The sequence below is a fragment of the Patagioenas fasciata genome, chromosome 2, assembly GCF_037038585.1.
Source record: "Patagioenas fasciata isolate bPatFas1 chromosome 2, bPatFas1.hap1, whole genome shotgun sequence".
NCBI classification, from domain to species: Eukaryota; Metazoa; Chordata; class Aves; order Columbiformes; family Columbidae; genus Patagioenas; species Patagioenas fasciata.
In genome coordinates this window covers 10169028-10183230 of record NC_092521.1, presented here as the reverse complement: position 1 = coordinate 10183230, position 14203 = coordinate 10169028, and the positions used below count along the sequence as shown (strand labels likewise).

At 37.5% G+C, this 14203-nt stretch overlaps 1 protein-coding gene across 5 annotated transcripts in view; it reads left to right on the top strand.

Moving 5' to 3' along the window:
* Positions 1 to 13896, top strand: part of EFR3A (EFR3 homolog A) — an 85977-nt gene extending 72081 nt beyond the window's left edge. For 3 of the 5 annotated variants that reach the window (XM_065830723.2, XM_071803787.1, XM_071803786.1), the window contains 5 exons: positions 4217 to 4305; positions 8405 to 8453; positions 9417 to 9520; positions 10125 to 10174; positions 10913 to 13896. In XM_065830723.2, the coding sequence (XP_065686795.1) occupies positions 4217 to 4305; positions 8405 to 8453; positions 9417 to 9520; positions 10125 to 10174; positions 10913 to 11018 (398 nt within the window). In that variant the 3' untranslated portion in view covers positions 11019 to 13896. The remainder of the gene's footprint in view (positions 1 to 4216; positions 4306 to 8404; positions 8454 to 9416; positions 9521 to 10124; positions 10175 to 10912) is intronic. The other 2 variants (XM_071803788.1, XM_071803789.1) reach the window with 2 other exon arrangements.
* The last annotated feature ends 307 nt before the right edge of the window (positions 13897 to 14203 follow it).

The following is a 14203-nucleotide window of genomic DNA, read 5'->3' as shown; positions in this document are numbered from 1 at the left end:
GTCTTCTAAAAAGGAAAATGTTGCTATATTTGACAGATTATTTCTTCCGGCATCTAAAAAAACACTTAGCATTATATTTTAGCATTGTCAGAAGAGGTAGGTAGCGAGCAAGGAAGTGTTATGTTTTTGATTTTCACTGTCTTTGAGTGAATGAATGAGAATGGAATGAAAAAGTTGGAAATGTATGTTAGAACATGAGGTGTATTTGTATCCAAATGACCTTCCTGGGGTTTTCTTGGGTGCTGTCATAAAAACGCATTCCTACACAGGCAGATATGTAAGTTCCAACAAGGTTAAGTGGATTTAACTGCCCCTTCAGGTGATGAGAAATGGCCAAATTTGATGTTATACCTTAGAGTATATGAATCAGATGGGTAAGGGGTTTTCGTGTTGTAGTCTTTTGCAAAGAACAGTAACCAAAACTGATTTCATGTCTGATTAGGATCTTTAATCTCTGATCTGTGAGATGTTGGGCTTGCAAAGTTTTTATTTAAATCAGGACCAAAATGAATATTTTGGAATTCTAAAACTTTTTGTTTTGACTTAAATGTTTAATTCCTACTATAATTGAATTTCTATCATATTATAATGCTATAGTTTTTCTAAATATAACAATAGTTTTAGTAAAAGATGGATCTGGATTTTTTTAATACTGCTGTAAAAGTTATGGTTAAACCCAAAAAGCCAGATTTTATCCTACTTATTTCTAGTATTTCTGAACATTAATGAGGTAATGCTTATCAATGACTCAGACATAAAACCATCATACTGCCTGTGATTCAGTTTTTGGTACTTTTTTTCAGTCTGAAAGTCATTCATATTTGCAGCTTTTTGTATCCTGTTCTCTTCCTTATTTGGGGTAGGAGGGAGGCTGATAATTTAAATGTATGTTTATTCATTTTTTTGTCTATACACATATATATGTTTTTGATGTAACTCTATTTCCATCAGGCAAAAAACCTCATAAATACAGACACAAGTCAAAAGGTAAAAATGAGTTGTAGATGAGCCTGCTCCCCTGCTAGCTGTGATGTGCGTATGGGACGTGTGCAGCCCAAAAACAATTCACTTTTAGAAGGCCTTTAGACCTCTAGGCCAGAAACTGTGTTGTACTTAGTGTTTCCTTCCGCTTGTCTTTATTTAGCTCCTTGATATACCTGTAGCAATGTTAGCTGCTGCAAGGTTTGCCTGTGTGTTTACTCTTGATTTGGAGCTCTACAATATGGTAGCTTCCTGGTTTAATTTCCAGAGCAGGTAGTAGGGCTATGAGTATAGTTTTTGTCATGGTACTAACTTACTGTCATGGTTTAACCTGAGCTAGCATTACAACCATGATAACCACTCACTCACCTCTTCCTCTAACCACCCCCAATAGGGGAGAGAATCAAAAGGGGAGAAACTTGGATTGAAATAAACACAGTTTAATAAAATAACAAAATACCAATACACTACTAGTAAATACATATCTAAGTAGAAATAAAAGATACTCAAGGCAATTCCTCACGAACACACTGAGCAGCCAGTCCTAGGAAACAGCCCCTGGTCCCACAGCTGATCCCAGAGAGAGAGAAAAGGGAGGGAAAAAGGCAGAAAGGCTCAGAGGCCTCCGCAAAATGGCAAAACAGCTGGACTAGAAGTCCTGCTCCAAAAATTCCCTGGGCTGTGTCCCAGAGAGAGAGCAAGGAAAAGAGCAGAAGAGGCAAACCGGAAGGATGCAAATCCCAACTCTCCTTAAATAATTAACATGATGCTGATGGGATGGAATACTCTTATTGATCAGTCTGGGTGTCAGTCAAGCTCTGCCCCATCCGTGCCCCCCTTCCTCGATGCCTCACACCGGTGGGCAGAGCAATCAGAACATCCTTGGCGCTCAGACCAGAGCGATTAAAAACATTAACTCTGTTCTGGGGTTTTATCTGCTTGTTCTCAAGCAATATATAATACATAAATATATAAATAATGAGCGTGCTAGCTATGGAAAAGAAAGGTCTCTACCTGCACAAACAAAATTAACCCATTTTCAGTCAAACCAGCACACTTGCTCTTTGAGTGAAATTACAAGAAGTTGGTAAAAAGTTGGAAGAAGCTCATGGCTGTTCACAGAATGATGATTCAGTCTCACGGGCTGTTCAGGGTAAAGCTGCATTAGCGGGACATGTATATGTGCATACGTCCTGTGTGCATCCCACCAGCTGGCTCTGGTTCCCAGTCACCCCAGTCACTGGCACCTGGGCATATGAGTCCCCAAGGCCCACAGCCCCAGTCCAGCTGCTGGTAAATGGGTCTCAGTCCATCCCCCAGGCTCCAGAGTCTTTCTCACAGTTGGACTGGTCCTCCTGGTCTGATGCTTTTAGCCCCTTATCCCTTGCTTATCCCCAAACCATCTCAATCCTCTTTTTCCCCACCCTAAACACCCCATAGTAAGCCTTGTGCAATTCCAAGATGCTCTTCCCCTGCATCCCACCAATGGGGTGACCCAGAGAGCTTCTCCCATTGCTCCATGGGGTGGGTGCTACTCCTGGACAATGAGGCCAAGAGTTTTGGGACAGCCCTGATGTAGGACCTGGGGCAGTGGGTATTGGGGCTCCACCACTGCCCTGGTGCCTCTGGGCTCCTTCATGTGTGTGGAGACAGTCTTTGTATTATATAACAGAAAAAAAATTACCATTTTCACAGTTTTTTACCCACTCAATATGTTGAAATTAGAGAAGAATGGGCATTTTTATTAGGCAAGTATAATGAGGCGTCCATTATAAAAATGAATTCTATCCAAAGCAGTCCCAAAAATGTGTCTCGTGGTGTTTGCACGTCAATTATAGAGACAGCAGCGAGATGGCAGCAAAGATGTACTTTTTTCTTGTGTTTACCCTTGAAAACTAAGATGCTTTCCTCAGACTCTGTATGTATTGCACCATGTACCAACGAGCCATCAGGGATTAAAAATTAAGTAAATCCTTCAAAATGCCACTTCAAATGCTCAGGGACTCTGAGAACCTGGCAAAGATAGCACGAATTCAGGTGTTTTTCACTAATCTTGTTCGTTCACTACCTCTTGATCTTAAAATGGCATTTCATTTGTATGATTGCCGAAAGTTATTTCTTGGGTTTTGAAAGCTGAATGTGTTCAGCTCTGCTGGAATGAATTCTGTTTGTTCACGCTCAATATTTGCACTGCAAAAACGCTTTGCTGGAAGTGGTTTAAACAAAGGCTGCAGAAGAACCAGCATAAATTACCTCGTGGTAAAGGACTTTTACAGTCCTTATCTTAGTATCAAGTGCCTGTAGGTACTTCTATCTATGCAGTGCAAGTCAGCGAATAATAATGGCTTGATCTTGATAAAGTCTGTGACATTGCAATACGTGGTTTTGTAAATGAGATAATGAGAAAGTCACTCAAGTCTCCATTTGTCCAAGAATCCTCACGACACATCTGTGAAAGTATTTCTGCTGTTTTGTTTTAATCTTATGTTAATATATTAAATGACAAAAAAGAGAAAGGATTATTGGTGTATTGTCTCAGGGATGCGGTCACAAAAGGAAGATTCGTCAACTGATGGATCATTTGATCATAATCTGCTTATGTGTTAATGAAATTGCTCTGTGACTTTTAGCATCAGCACAGCTAGTCTTGTTAAGACAACTTCTTAGACTTGCTAAAATGTTTGTATGTAATTAGAAATTGAGATATTTTTTTCCTCCAAATAATAGATTTTTAGGCTCGCTGAATATGGTACTTGCGGCAACAAGGACAAAGGAGGATTGTTGTTCATTTCCATTCAGAAAATGGTTTTTCTTCTGTCACTCTTCCAAGAAGCCCTTTTCTGCTTCAGAGTACTTTCAGATTAAGTCCTTAATCTTCGAATTTCACAGCCAAAAAAAAAGTTTAGGTTTTTTTAAATTACTCTGCAGCAATACATCATAATGCGCTGTTATTTAATATGTGTTTGTATAAGATCTCATCTCATCCTTTTCCATTCTGGGCATTTAAGGGAAAATTGGCAAGATCTGCGATGAGAGGGGGAAGGGACAATAAAAAGGTTGTTTTCCTTCATATTTAATAATTTAGAGCAGTAACTGATCATTTTTCATGAGAATCCAAATGATAAAGTAGATTATGTTGAGTTAAGCAGACATATAGAAACAAAGGTGCATCTGATGTCCAGAAATGTGATTGATCATGTTTCAAGTGCTATACAAAAGGTTGTTTTTCTTGTAGACGAGGACAGACTCTCCAGGAGGAAAAGCATTGTGGACACGGTATCTATTCAGGTGGATATTCTGCCTGGCAACAACCCAGAGGATAAGGTATGAAAATCACAGGATATTTTAAAGCAGCATCTTCAGAGAGGGGAATACAAAGTTTTCCCAGGCAGTCTAATACCTAATTGATCTAGCAATATTAAGTTCTTTGGGGTTTTGATATATTTGTAGAAATAGGTTGTCAAAGACACTGGTACTGATCTCGCTGTATAAAAATGTAGAGTATTTTGTCAGTGTTTTACAGATAGTACTGCAGAATATGGGGAAGCAATACATTTATATGCCAAACAAGTAATATTTTATGCATAAATAATCTAGAATATTTTCTTTGCATTTTGAGGGATCGAATAAATTCTTCCGTCTGTATCTCTGCATCATTTGAGGTATCTGAGAGTCTTGTTCATCAGTATGGGGCTCAGAGATTGGAGTCTGGAGGGAGACGGGAAGGCCAGTGGCATCCTGGGGTGTATTAGAAGGGGGGTGGTTAGTAGGTCAGAGAGGTTCTCCTGCCCCTCTACTCTGCCCTGGTGAGACCACACCTGGAATATTGTGTCCAGTTCTGGGCCCCTCAGTTCCAGAAGGACAGGGAACTGCTGGAGAGAGTCCAGCACAGGGCAACAAAGATAATGAAGGGAGTGGAGCATCTCCCTTATAAAGAAAGGCTGAGGGAGCTGGGGCTCTTCAGCTTGGAGAAGAGGAGACTGAGGGGTGACCTCATTAATGTTCACAGATATATAAAAGGTGAGTGTCACGAGGATGGAGCCAGGCTCTTCTCAGTGACAACCAATGGTAGGACAAGGGTTAGTGGGTTCAAACTGGAACACAAGAGGTTCCACTTAAATTTGAGAAGAAACTTCTTCTCAGTGAGGGTGACAGACACTGGAACAGGCTGCCCAGGGGGATTGTGGAGTCTCCTACTCTGCAGACATTCAAAACCCACCTGGACACCTTCCTGTGTAACCTCATCTGGGTGTTCCTGCTCCGGCAGGGGGATTGGACTGGATGAGCTTTTGAGGTCCCTTCCAATCCCTAACATTCTGTGATTCTGTGAGACCTGCGGTCTTTGAGAGGGGCAGGTAAAGACTAAACAGGCCACTTACACCGAGAGTTTAACACACAGTTCTTTAAAGAGCCAAGAAGGGTAAGGTAGCAACAAAAAGTTCATGTGTGGGGCACAGGATCTGAGGCTGATTATCACTCAGTAAGACTGCACTGTAATTAAAATTATCCCATATCTTTTGACACTTCATTTGAGGTATTTCTTAAACTCAGTTTCCATTTCTACTGAACCTTTTTCAAGGTTCTGCTGAATTTTATGAATTGGATTTCTGCAGGTTATGATGGGGATTAGCTGTTGAAACTGAGGTGTTTGTTCCTGCAAGTAAATCCTACCTTGACCAGCTTAAAGCACAAGCCAGCTAGGGACATGGAACAGAATGTATGGACAGAGTCAAGCTGAATTTTAGTTAAAAATACAATATTAAACTGTTGCAAAGGAGCAAGCCTCAATTAAAAATTCACTGACAGAAGTGATTTATGTTGTGCATCATTATTATTTTTCCATTCTGCTTTGTGCTGATGATACTGCAGATGATATTCTGTATTTACTTCTTGGTATTGTGCTTTAGCAAGAATGCAGATAAACTAGATAAAATTTGAGGAGAAAGAATAAAAAAGTGTTTGAAAAATAAGCCAGATTATCCCAATCTTTAGCTTTCTGAAGAAAGTAAATGCTTCTAATAGGAATGTGGGTGTTTACCATTAGCATCCTTTAATGTATTGTATGTGATATGTGATTGAACATCTCTCTTGAAAGTAGAATTGAGAGGAGCTCCGATTTCAGGTTTCAAACGATTCTGCTGGTGTTATGTTAAGCATATATGTGTAGACATTTTTTGAGCAGGATATAGCAGTTGTAGATAGATCAAAATCTTCATATAGGTTCTCAGTTTAATGTGGTGCAGTGTATTGGTTAATGAATTCCTATTTGTCTCTCTTAAAAACAATAATTTCACTAATGAGAAACACATGAAACAAAGTATTCCTCTTTTGTGTACCTTACAATGTTTGTTTGCAATGTGAAGAGAAAACCAACGTGATACACCTTGATACATAAATCGTAAACATCTGAAAAACTTTCGTAGAATCATTTTGGTTGGAAAGACCCTTAAGATCATCCAGTCCAACTGTTAACCCAACACTGCCAAGTCCCTCACTAAACCATGTCCTTAAGCACCACATCTACACGTTTCTTCAACACCTCCAGGGATGGTGACTCCACTACCTCCCTGGCAGCCTGTTCCTTCAGTAATGCTGCTCTGTTAATTTGGCTAATTTTTCTTCCCTCATAACGTGTGGTTTTGGCCACTTGCAACATAACATGATGCACTGAATGTAGTTGAAAAGAAGGAAAAGAAGAAAAACAGTCCACAAGGATGTTAAGTCTGATTCTCTTGCTATGTAGATTAATAAATACGACATCATCCATAACTTCAGCACAATTCAACCGCAAGAAAAAAGAGCATAAGGCTTTATGATTGAGAGGACAAACAATTAATGGAAGCTTTAGGATTAATGAAGTATGGTATCACTGCCTGAGGCAGAAGAGTGTTTATCCATAAAATATCTATTATTGTATGTAATAGCAATGCAATTATTTTGTCGGTACAATCAAAGTTTTTTGTTGTGGCAAAGCGACTGGTGAATCCTGTTCAGGAAGGTGGTTTATCCCATAGTTATCTGCATTTGTAAGATGAAAACACTTGTAAAAGCAGCCAGTGCTTCTGTGATGTGAATAACCAAATATAATGCTGGCTAATAGCAGCAACTGCTATGGTTGTTAATTAGAAGCATGAAAGGCTCTCATAAACAAGTAATATTTACCAAATATGAATGCTATATAAAAGGTGTTATTTCAAAACCTGAATACTCTTTATCTCTAGGCCTATCCGCAAATATTTGACATAAAGGGAATCGTGCTGTTCATATTAAGAGGTAGAGAATACGAGGCTAATTTAGTAAAATCTGTCAGAAAAGTATCATTTACAGGTCTGTCTCCTGAAATAACACTGTTGTAAAACGGAAACAGCTGCTTCCTCTGGCCTTTCCATTTACAGCAGGTCAAGTCAATGCATTAAAAAACTTAAGTAATTCAGAGTCTTATGAATTGCGTGAAGTAACTTCTTGCTACCTTATAGATCTTTCATCTTAAGTCATATTAGACCGTTCTAAACAATTAGTGTCTATAAGGAAAAATAAAAGTGCCGCCTGTTTAATTGTAGTTAGTTTTGAAGGGTTAAAGGAAGGCAGAAACCATGTTATATTTGGCTGAATGCTGTTCTGCCATCTAAGCACTCTGCCCTAATATTACCACTTCAGTTTCACATTAAATGTGCTTATTGATATAGAAACTCTATGTCTATAAAGAACTGAAACACAAAGATCCGTGAGCTGGAGCTCTTCAGAGAAATGTTCCTGCATCTTCAGTGATTTTGCAGCCTCAAGCAATTCTTAATGAAGTACATCTGCAGCAGCACATGGATATTCATAGCACTAAATGAAAAAATTTTCTCAGTGCATCAGACATAGCTTGTTACGAAGAGCCCTTTAGCTCCCATGTTTATAACATAAGCACCAAATTATTTGGAGCTCATACTGGTATGAAGTCAGCTTAAAGCCAGAACCATTTCACACTCTCCACAACCATCTTGTATTTTAGCATCACTTTGCTGGTAGCTCAACTAAGTCTCAGGAAGCAGTTGTTATTATTCACAACAGCTGTCTACGAACCAGTACTAAGGCTTAACAGTGTAGAAACACTGCAGCATATTCCTGACCCGAAGGAGGGTTCTGCCAAAATCCAAGTCCTTTTCCAAAGTGCTGGTGCCGTAGAGCAGCTTGACCAGCATTTGGAAAGTTTTCCTTGATTTCATTTGATATAAATTTCCTCACTAATTGACAGTGGCTTAAAAATATGAATTAGCGATCTGTTGGATGTTACAGAAACACCAGATAAAGCTATTAGAAACTGATTAGGCAGAAAAAGCTCTGCAGCCATTTCAGCCTTCTGTATTTATCACATTCCTTATTTTTTTAGGAGCTTGTTATATGTGAGGTTTAAGGGGTTTTGTTTCTTTTTGTTTAGGTTGATAATACTGAAGAAATCACCTTTGAAGCTTTGAAGAAAGCAATTGGTAAGATTTATTACAATTGTGTTTATGCAGCATAGTTCTAGATTACTGTGGAATTGCTATAGAAAAAGGGGTTGCTAGAAGAACAGTTGAAGTATAACAATTGTTTCTATTCAACTAGCAAATTTATTTAAAACTTCAGTTATTTCTAGATTTCTGAAATGGTATCTTGATAGTTTTAGGCTGTTCATTTCCTGAAGCTAATGTGACTGAATGAAAAGCATCTGGAAGTGGCTGTCATCTGTTAAATTTGCCCTTACAGGCCAAGCTATAAAAAATGTAGAATTTCAAATTCCATTGAGTGTTTATTTATAAAGCAACTTAAATATTTTTTATTTATTATGATTTTCACATCTGCAGTGCATTCAGAAAATAGATCGGGAAGGTACACATTGTGGGTTTAAAAAAGACTCAGTTTTTTAGTTACTATAGTGATACACATCTATCTGATTTGTTTAAAAGAATGTTTTTATGACAATTGACCCACATACCACAACTCAGAATTATCCAGTTTCCTTATTTCATAGCATTTTAAGTAATTACTAATTAACGCTGTTCAGTCCACCAAAATCCTGTCAAAAGCATGGATTAGGCTTTGACATTTTAAACAGTAGACACTGACATTTTAAACGATAATCCAATCTGACAGTTGTACAAACCTGCCTGATAATTGAGGTACTTAAATTCATTGGATGCTGGAGAGTTCCAGCTGGTTGTAGGTTCACTCAGCTTATGGAGCTTCAACTCGCTTTTCCCAAATTCTAATAGAAAATGCACAGAGGTCCTCAAACCAGCTTCCTGAAATTGTATCTGCATTTTGCTTTAGAAGCAATGACAGATCACAGCAGGCTTTATTATGGTTGCATCACTTCAAATACAGCACCTGTTTGCTTCTGCAGTGCACATTTAAAGTTTGGTATCACTTCATAGACAAAGACTACATTTGTCTTTTTTTTTTTTTTTGAGATAACAATGGACTTGAAGAACAGGAAAAAGAAAAAAGGCGCCTTGTGATTGAAAAGTTCCAAAAAGCTCCATTTGAAGAAATCGCAGCACAATGTGAAACCAAAGTGAGTTTCTGGAAGATGTTACACAGCCTTGAAAATACCAGTAAAAGCGTTAATGGGGATGTGCTGGCTAAAGGTGGTTTAGGTTATCATGTTGCTGCTTCTGTTACTTCTAAATAATTTCAGTTCTTTGTCTTCTGCTATTGTCTCTACTGTTATCAGTGTTGGGAACTTTTGGGGTTGATTTCTCCTAGATCATTTGAAAAGGGATGGAAATCTCATACATTCTTCATCTTAATGGTTTCCTTACTATCTGTAAAATCTAGATTCATGGTCTGTTCCTATTTCATCCTGGGATAACTGGAGCAGTATTTACCCCATTATATTTTGAATTTCAGGTGTATTTCAGGTTTGTTAAACTCCTATTTCCAACAACCAAATTTGCTGTATAATTCCTCATAGTCCAAGGCAGGCTGACTCAGTCTCACACATCTTCACGACTTGAAATCCTTGCAATAGTGAGAAAAGAAATTGAGTTAGGAAATGCTGCCTAAATTTGCCATGTGGTGGTATGGAAAACAGTCACTGAGTGTGGCCTGGCCCAATCATTTTAGCATGGTTTGACATATAGACGTTAATAATTCAATTTTTATTCTTTTTTTCCTAGGCAAACTTGCTTCATGATAGACTCGCACAGATACTGGAACTCACCATTCGGTAAGGCTTTATGCAAGAGGAATATGATGAATGAAAAATGAGCTTTAAAGCATCTGTGACTACTTTCAAGTGGTCATGTCGAAGTGTCTGTAAACACATGTAGTAGGCAGAAAATAATTGTCTTAAGTGAAGGTTGTGGTTTAACCCTGGTAGGCATCTAAGCCCCACACAGGCACTCTGTTTTGATCACAAATCCAAAACAAGGCACCACACAAGCTACTGTAGAGAAGATTAACTCTATCCCAACCAAAACCAGTACACTGAAAAATAGTAATCTTCACCTAAAACAGTCATGTTGATTTTCTTGTTACTATTTTAAATCTTTTTAGATAGTGGAGAATATCCAGAAACCATGTCATATTATATTTATATTATTTCCATGTATAGCAGTAGTATATGAGAATGCAGCTGGTTTTCCATTGCTGTGTCTCTTTGGGAAAGTAATTAGAAAATTAGTACCCAAAATAGTACATGACCTTATTATAGAGCGTTGTGCAGTATGATTAGTATTTGTTGCTAATAAAATTCGTTTTTGTAGTTCTGGGACATCAGTGAAGTTGATGATCGACATGATTATGTCATTAGCATCTCAGAGATAGCATAAAATACAGATTATGAGAAGCGGGAGGGTAGTTTACTCTTGTACTCTTGTTTCTCAGCTATTCGTTTATCAAGCTATCAAAAAGAGAGAAGTCTTATAATTATAAATGATGTATATTGATTGTTCTTCTCACACAGTCCTCCGCCTAGCCCCTCAGGAACGATGACCATTACTGCTGGACATGCTCATTACCAGTCTGTTCCAGTCTATGAGATGAAGTTTCCAGATCTTTGTGTGTATTAAGTGTCTTCTGAACTCTGCTGGACATGATTTAGAATAGAGTACAATAGAAAGAACAAGAGGAGTTTTCAAACTTTATTGTGTATTTCATCTAACCTAACTTTAAAATAACAATGGACATGAGCCAAATCCAGATTACTCTTGCTAAACTCATGAAACTGTCCTGAATTGTGTTTTTTGTTTTCTGTAGTATATTTGAAGCTAGTTTTTTCATATGTTCCTTCATTTTCATATTTGAGTACGTGGAAAAGTCAGATTAAAAACTTGTCTTGCCGTACAGATGAATATTTCAGTTACTCTAGGAATTTATATTTCTCTAAATTCCTTTAATTTGAGGCATCGTAACTGAAGAACCTCTTAAAGCGTTTGTTTGTTGTCTTTTTTTTTTTCTCCTGTCCACCTCAATTATATATCTGCATAGAATGCTTTTGCCTTGCTTCATCTTAACAAGTGTAACCAACGGAGCCTGAGCTCCCTATTTTTCATGCTGTCATAGCTTGTCAGCTTGTTTATTTTGACATATATGGAAAACAAACAATACCTTACATGTGTTCAAGTATGGTAGATGAATTAATGGACACTTGTTAAGTATTTTTTGGATGCATCACATAACATGCTTTTTAGATGTGTACTCCCCGTATATGTCCTGTGTTTCTTGCTAAAAGTTAACTGCTTTGCATAAGAGGAGAGGAATCGCCTCTTGAAGCACTGAATTGTGCAATATTTTTCATGTCTTAAGATGTATGGTTTACAGACTGTACTTTTGAAAATGCAGTAGTATTTTACTGTCTGCTTTAGTATAAATACACAAGAGATATATTTAGTATAGCAGAAAATGAGGGCATTTTAAATCATAAATACAGAAATTACAAATATATTCTGTGAGGTATATCTCAGTAGTTTATTACAGCTTTTTAATGATATTTTAGAAATTGAAAGAAAACTGGATGAAACCATGTGACGACAAAGAATTTGTTACATACGTTTTCAAGCAAAAGCATTTCTAGAGATGCGTCTGTGTTCGTTTTTGTTTCATTTCTCAAACCTTTCTAGAAATAAGGCAAGTGTGGTAACTTTCATAGGTTTATGTATCTGAGTATGCTATTCAAATATAAATAAAGTAAAATTGACATAGTAAATCATTGAGCTTTTGATCGTAATTGTCAGGACTGTCTTTATGACTCAGTAAATTCTACAGGCAAAAAGAAAAGCAACTTTCATTGATGAATAGTAAGAAGTTCCTTAATCTGAATCTGATGGATGCAGCATGAACATGAATGGATGTTCTCATATATCTACAATAAATATAAGACATTGAAGTGAGGCAGCAGTTCAGATAAATCATGATCAGGCCATGAACAACGTGATCTCACTTCAGCTGGCCCCGCTTTGAGCGAGAGCTTGGGTTAGATGACCTTCAGAAGTCCCAACCTGAATTAATCTTTGCATAATTCCAAGATCAAAATGGTTATCAGCTCAGCTCATTTTGTCTTGAGCATTTGCAAACCCACTGCAAACCGGATTTTAATATCTGAGCTGTAATACAGTATTCCACTGAATGACTTTTAGAAGCTTGATGCGACATAACATCATGGAAAAACCAGCTACTTAAACCTATGAGATAACGTGCTGAGACTTTCAGAAAGCATTCGCAAAACTCAAAAGGTAATTGAGACCTTCTTTTCAGTTTAACAGTGCAATCACAGCTGTTAGTGGATGACGAAACAGCCCCTTATCTACAGCATTCCGTTGTGATTTTTACTGCTGCAGCGTATCAGCCTGATCAGACCACAGCCTACACATAAAATAGGACTCTAGCTTTTAGTTTTCACTTTTTGGGTTTTGTTTTTTTAAGGTAAGACATAATAGTTTTGTGGCCTATATAAAGAGTGTAATTTTTTAAACAGTGAATCTAACCGAGGTATACAATGTGAAACACTTATCCACTCTGTCATTTTTTTAAGAATATCACTGTGCACTTTTGTATGAAAAGAAAATAAGTATGTAAGAAAAATAAGAATGTATTTTCGCTTGCACTCTTGCAGTTTGGAGACCGTGCTGTAAATACAGGATTATTTCTGTTTAGAATCTGTTGCATGAATGCTGCATGGGAAAATAACTAGATTCAGCATTTCATTTTCTCTTCTGTTTATGAAGTATTTTTCTTTTATGCTAATGGTAGGTTTCCATGTTTTCACTGTTCAAATGAGCTTTGTTTGGGAAATGCAGGTGTTGTGCAGGTGTTGTGCAGGGAATGAAGAGCTTGAAACACTCTGTGTGTTCACATGATATTTAATTTCTTCCTTTCTGGAAATTCAGGGACTCTGTAAGTTGATGATGGGTTCACTCCGGCCTTTCTTGACAGCTGGGGGATGGGAGTGAGTGTAAAATGGATTGTTTTGGTAGCTATTATAATATGTAGCTGATGAATGAAACCAAATGAATTAAGAATGCTGTTGTACACTATAAAGCTGCTTCGTTTCACTTACCTCTTCATGTTCTTGAGACAAGTTGCAGAACTTAAAAGCTCCATGTGCATACTGGCCTTGTGTTATCTGCAACACACTGAGCACTGTCACAATGGTTAAAAATTGATATCCAGCTCTTTAAGTGCGTTCTAGCTTTTGCTTTGGGTTTTCTTTCTCATTATGTCATTTTGAAAAATTATGGCTTTTGGTAGTGGGTCACTTTGAAGTCAATTAAATCCTTGTTAATTTTGAAAGGTAGAAACAGCCTGTTTTCCAGAATCAGTGGGGCTGATTTGTCTGTCATTCTGATGGTCATATATTCTGTACTGTACGTAATGAACCAGTTTCAATAAATGTAAGAATACACTGTGCAATCTATATTTAAGCAATAAAATAAATCAAAATTTAAAGTATTTTCTAAGGTGTCAGTTATTTTTTTGCAAATGTTACAGCATTGCAGCATTATTAAACTACTGCTAGCTCATATGAGATATATCATAATATAAAGAGGATTATATTGTCTTTTTTTCCCTTGTTCCTCTGATCCTGATTTTAGTAGACATTACTTAAAACTTCATGTATATTTAGGAGATTTTAGAGAGCAAGTGCCTTCTTTATATAATCTGTGGCTTATCACAGAATCACAGACTGGTTGGGGTTGGAAGGGACCTCTGGAGATCATCCAGTCCAACCCACCTGCTAAAGCAGGTTCACCAGAGC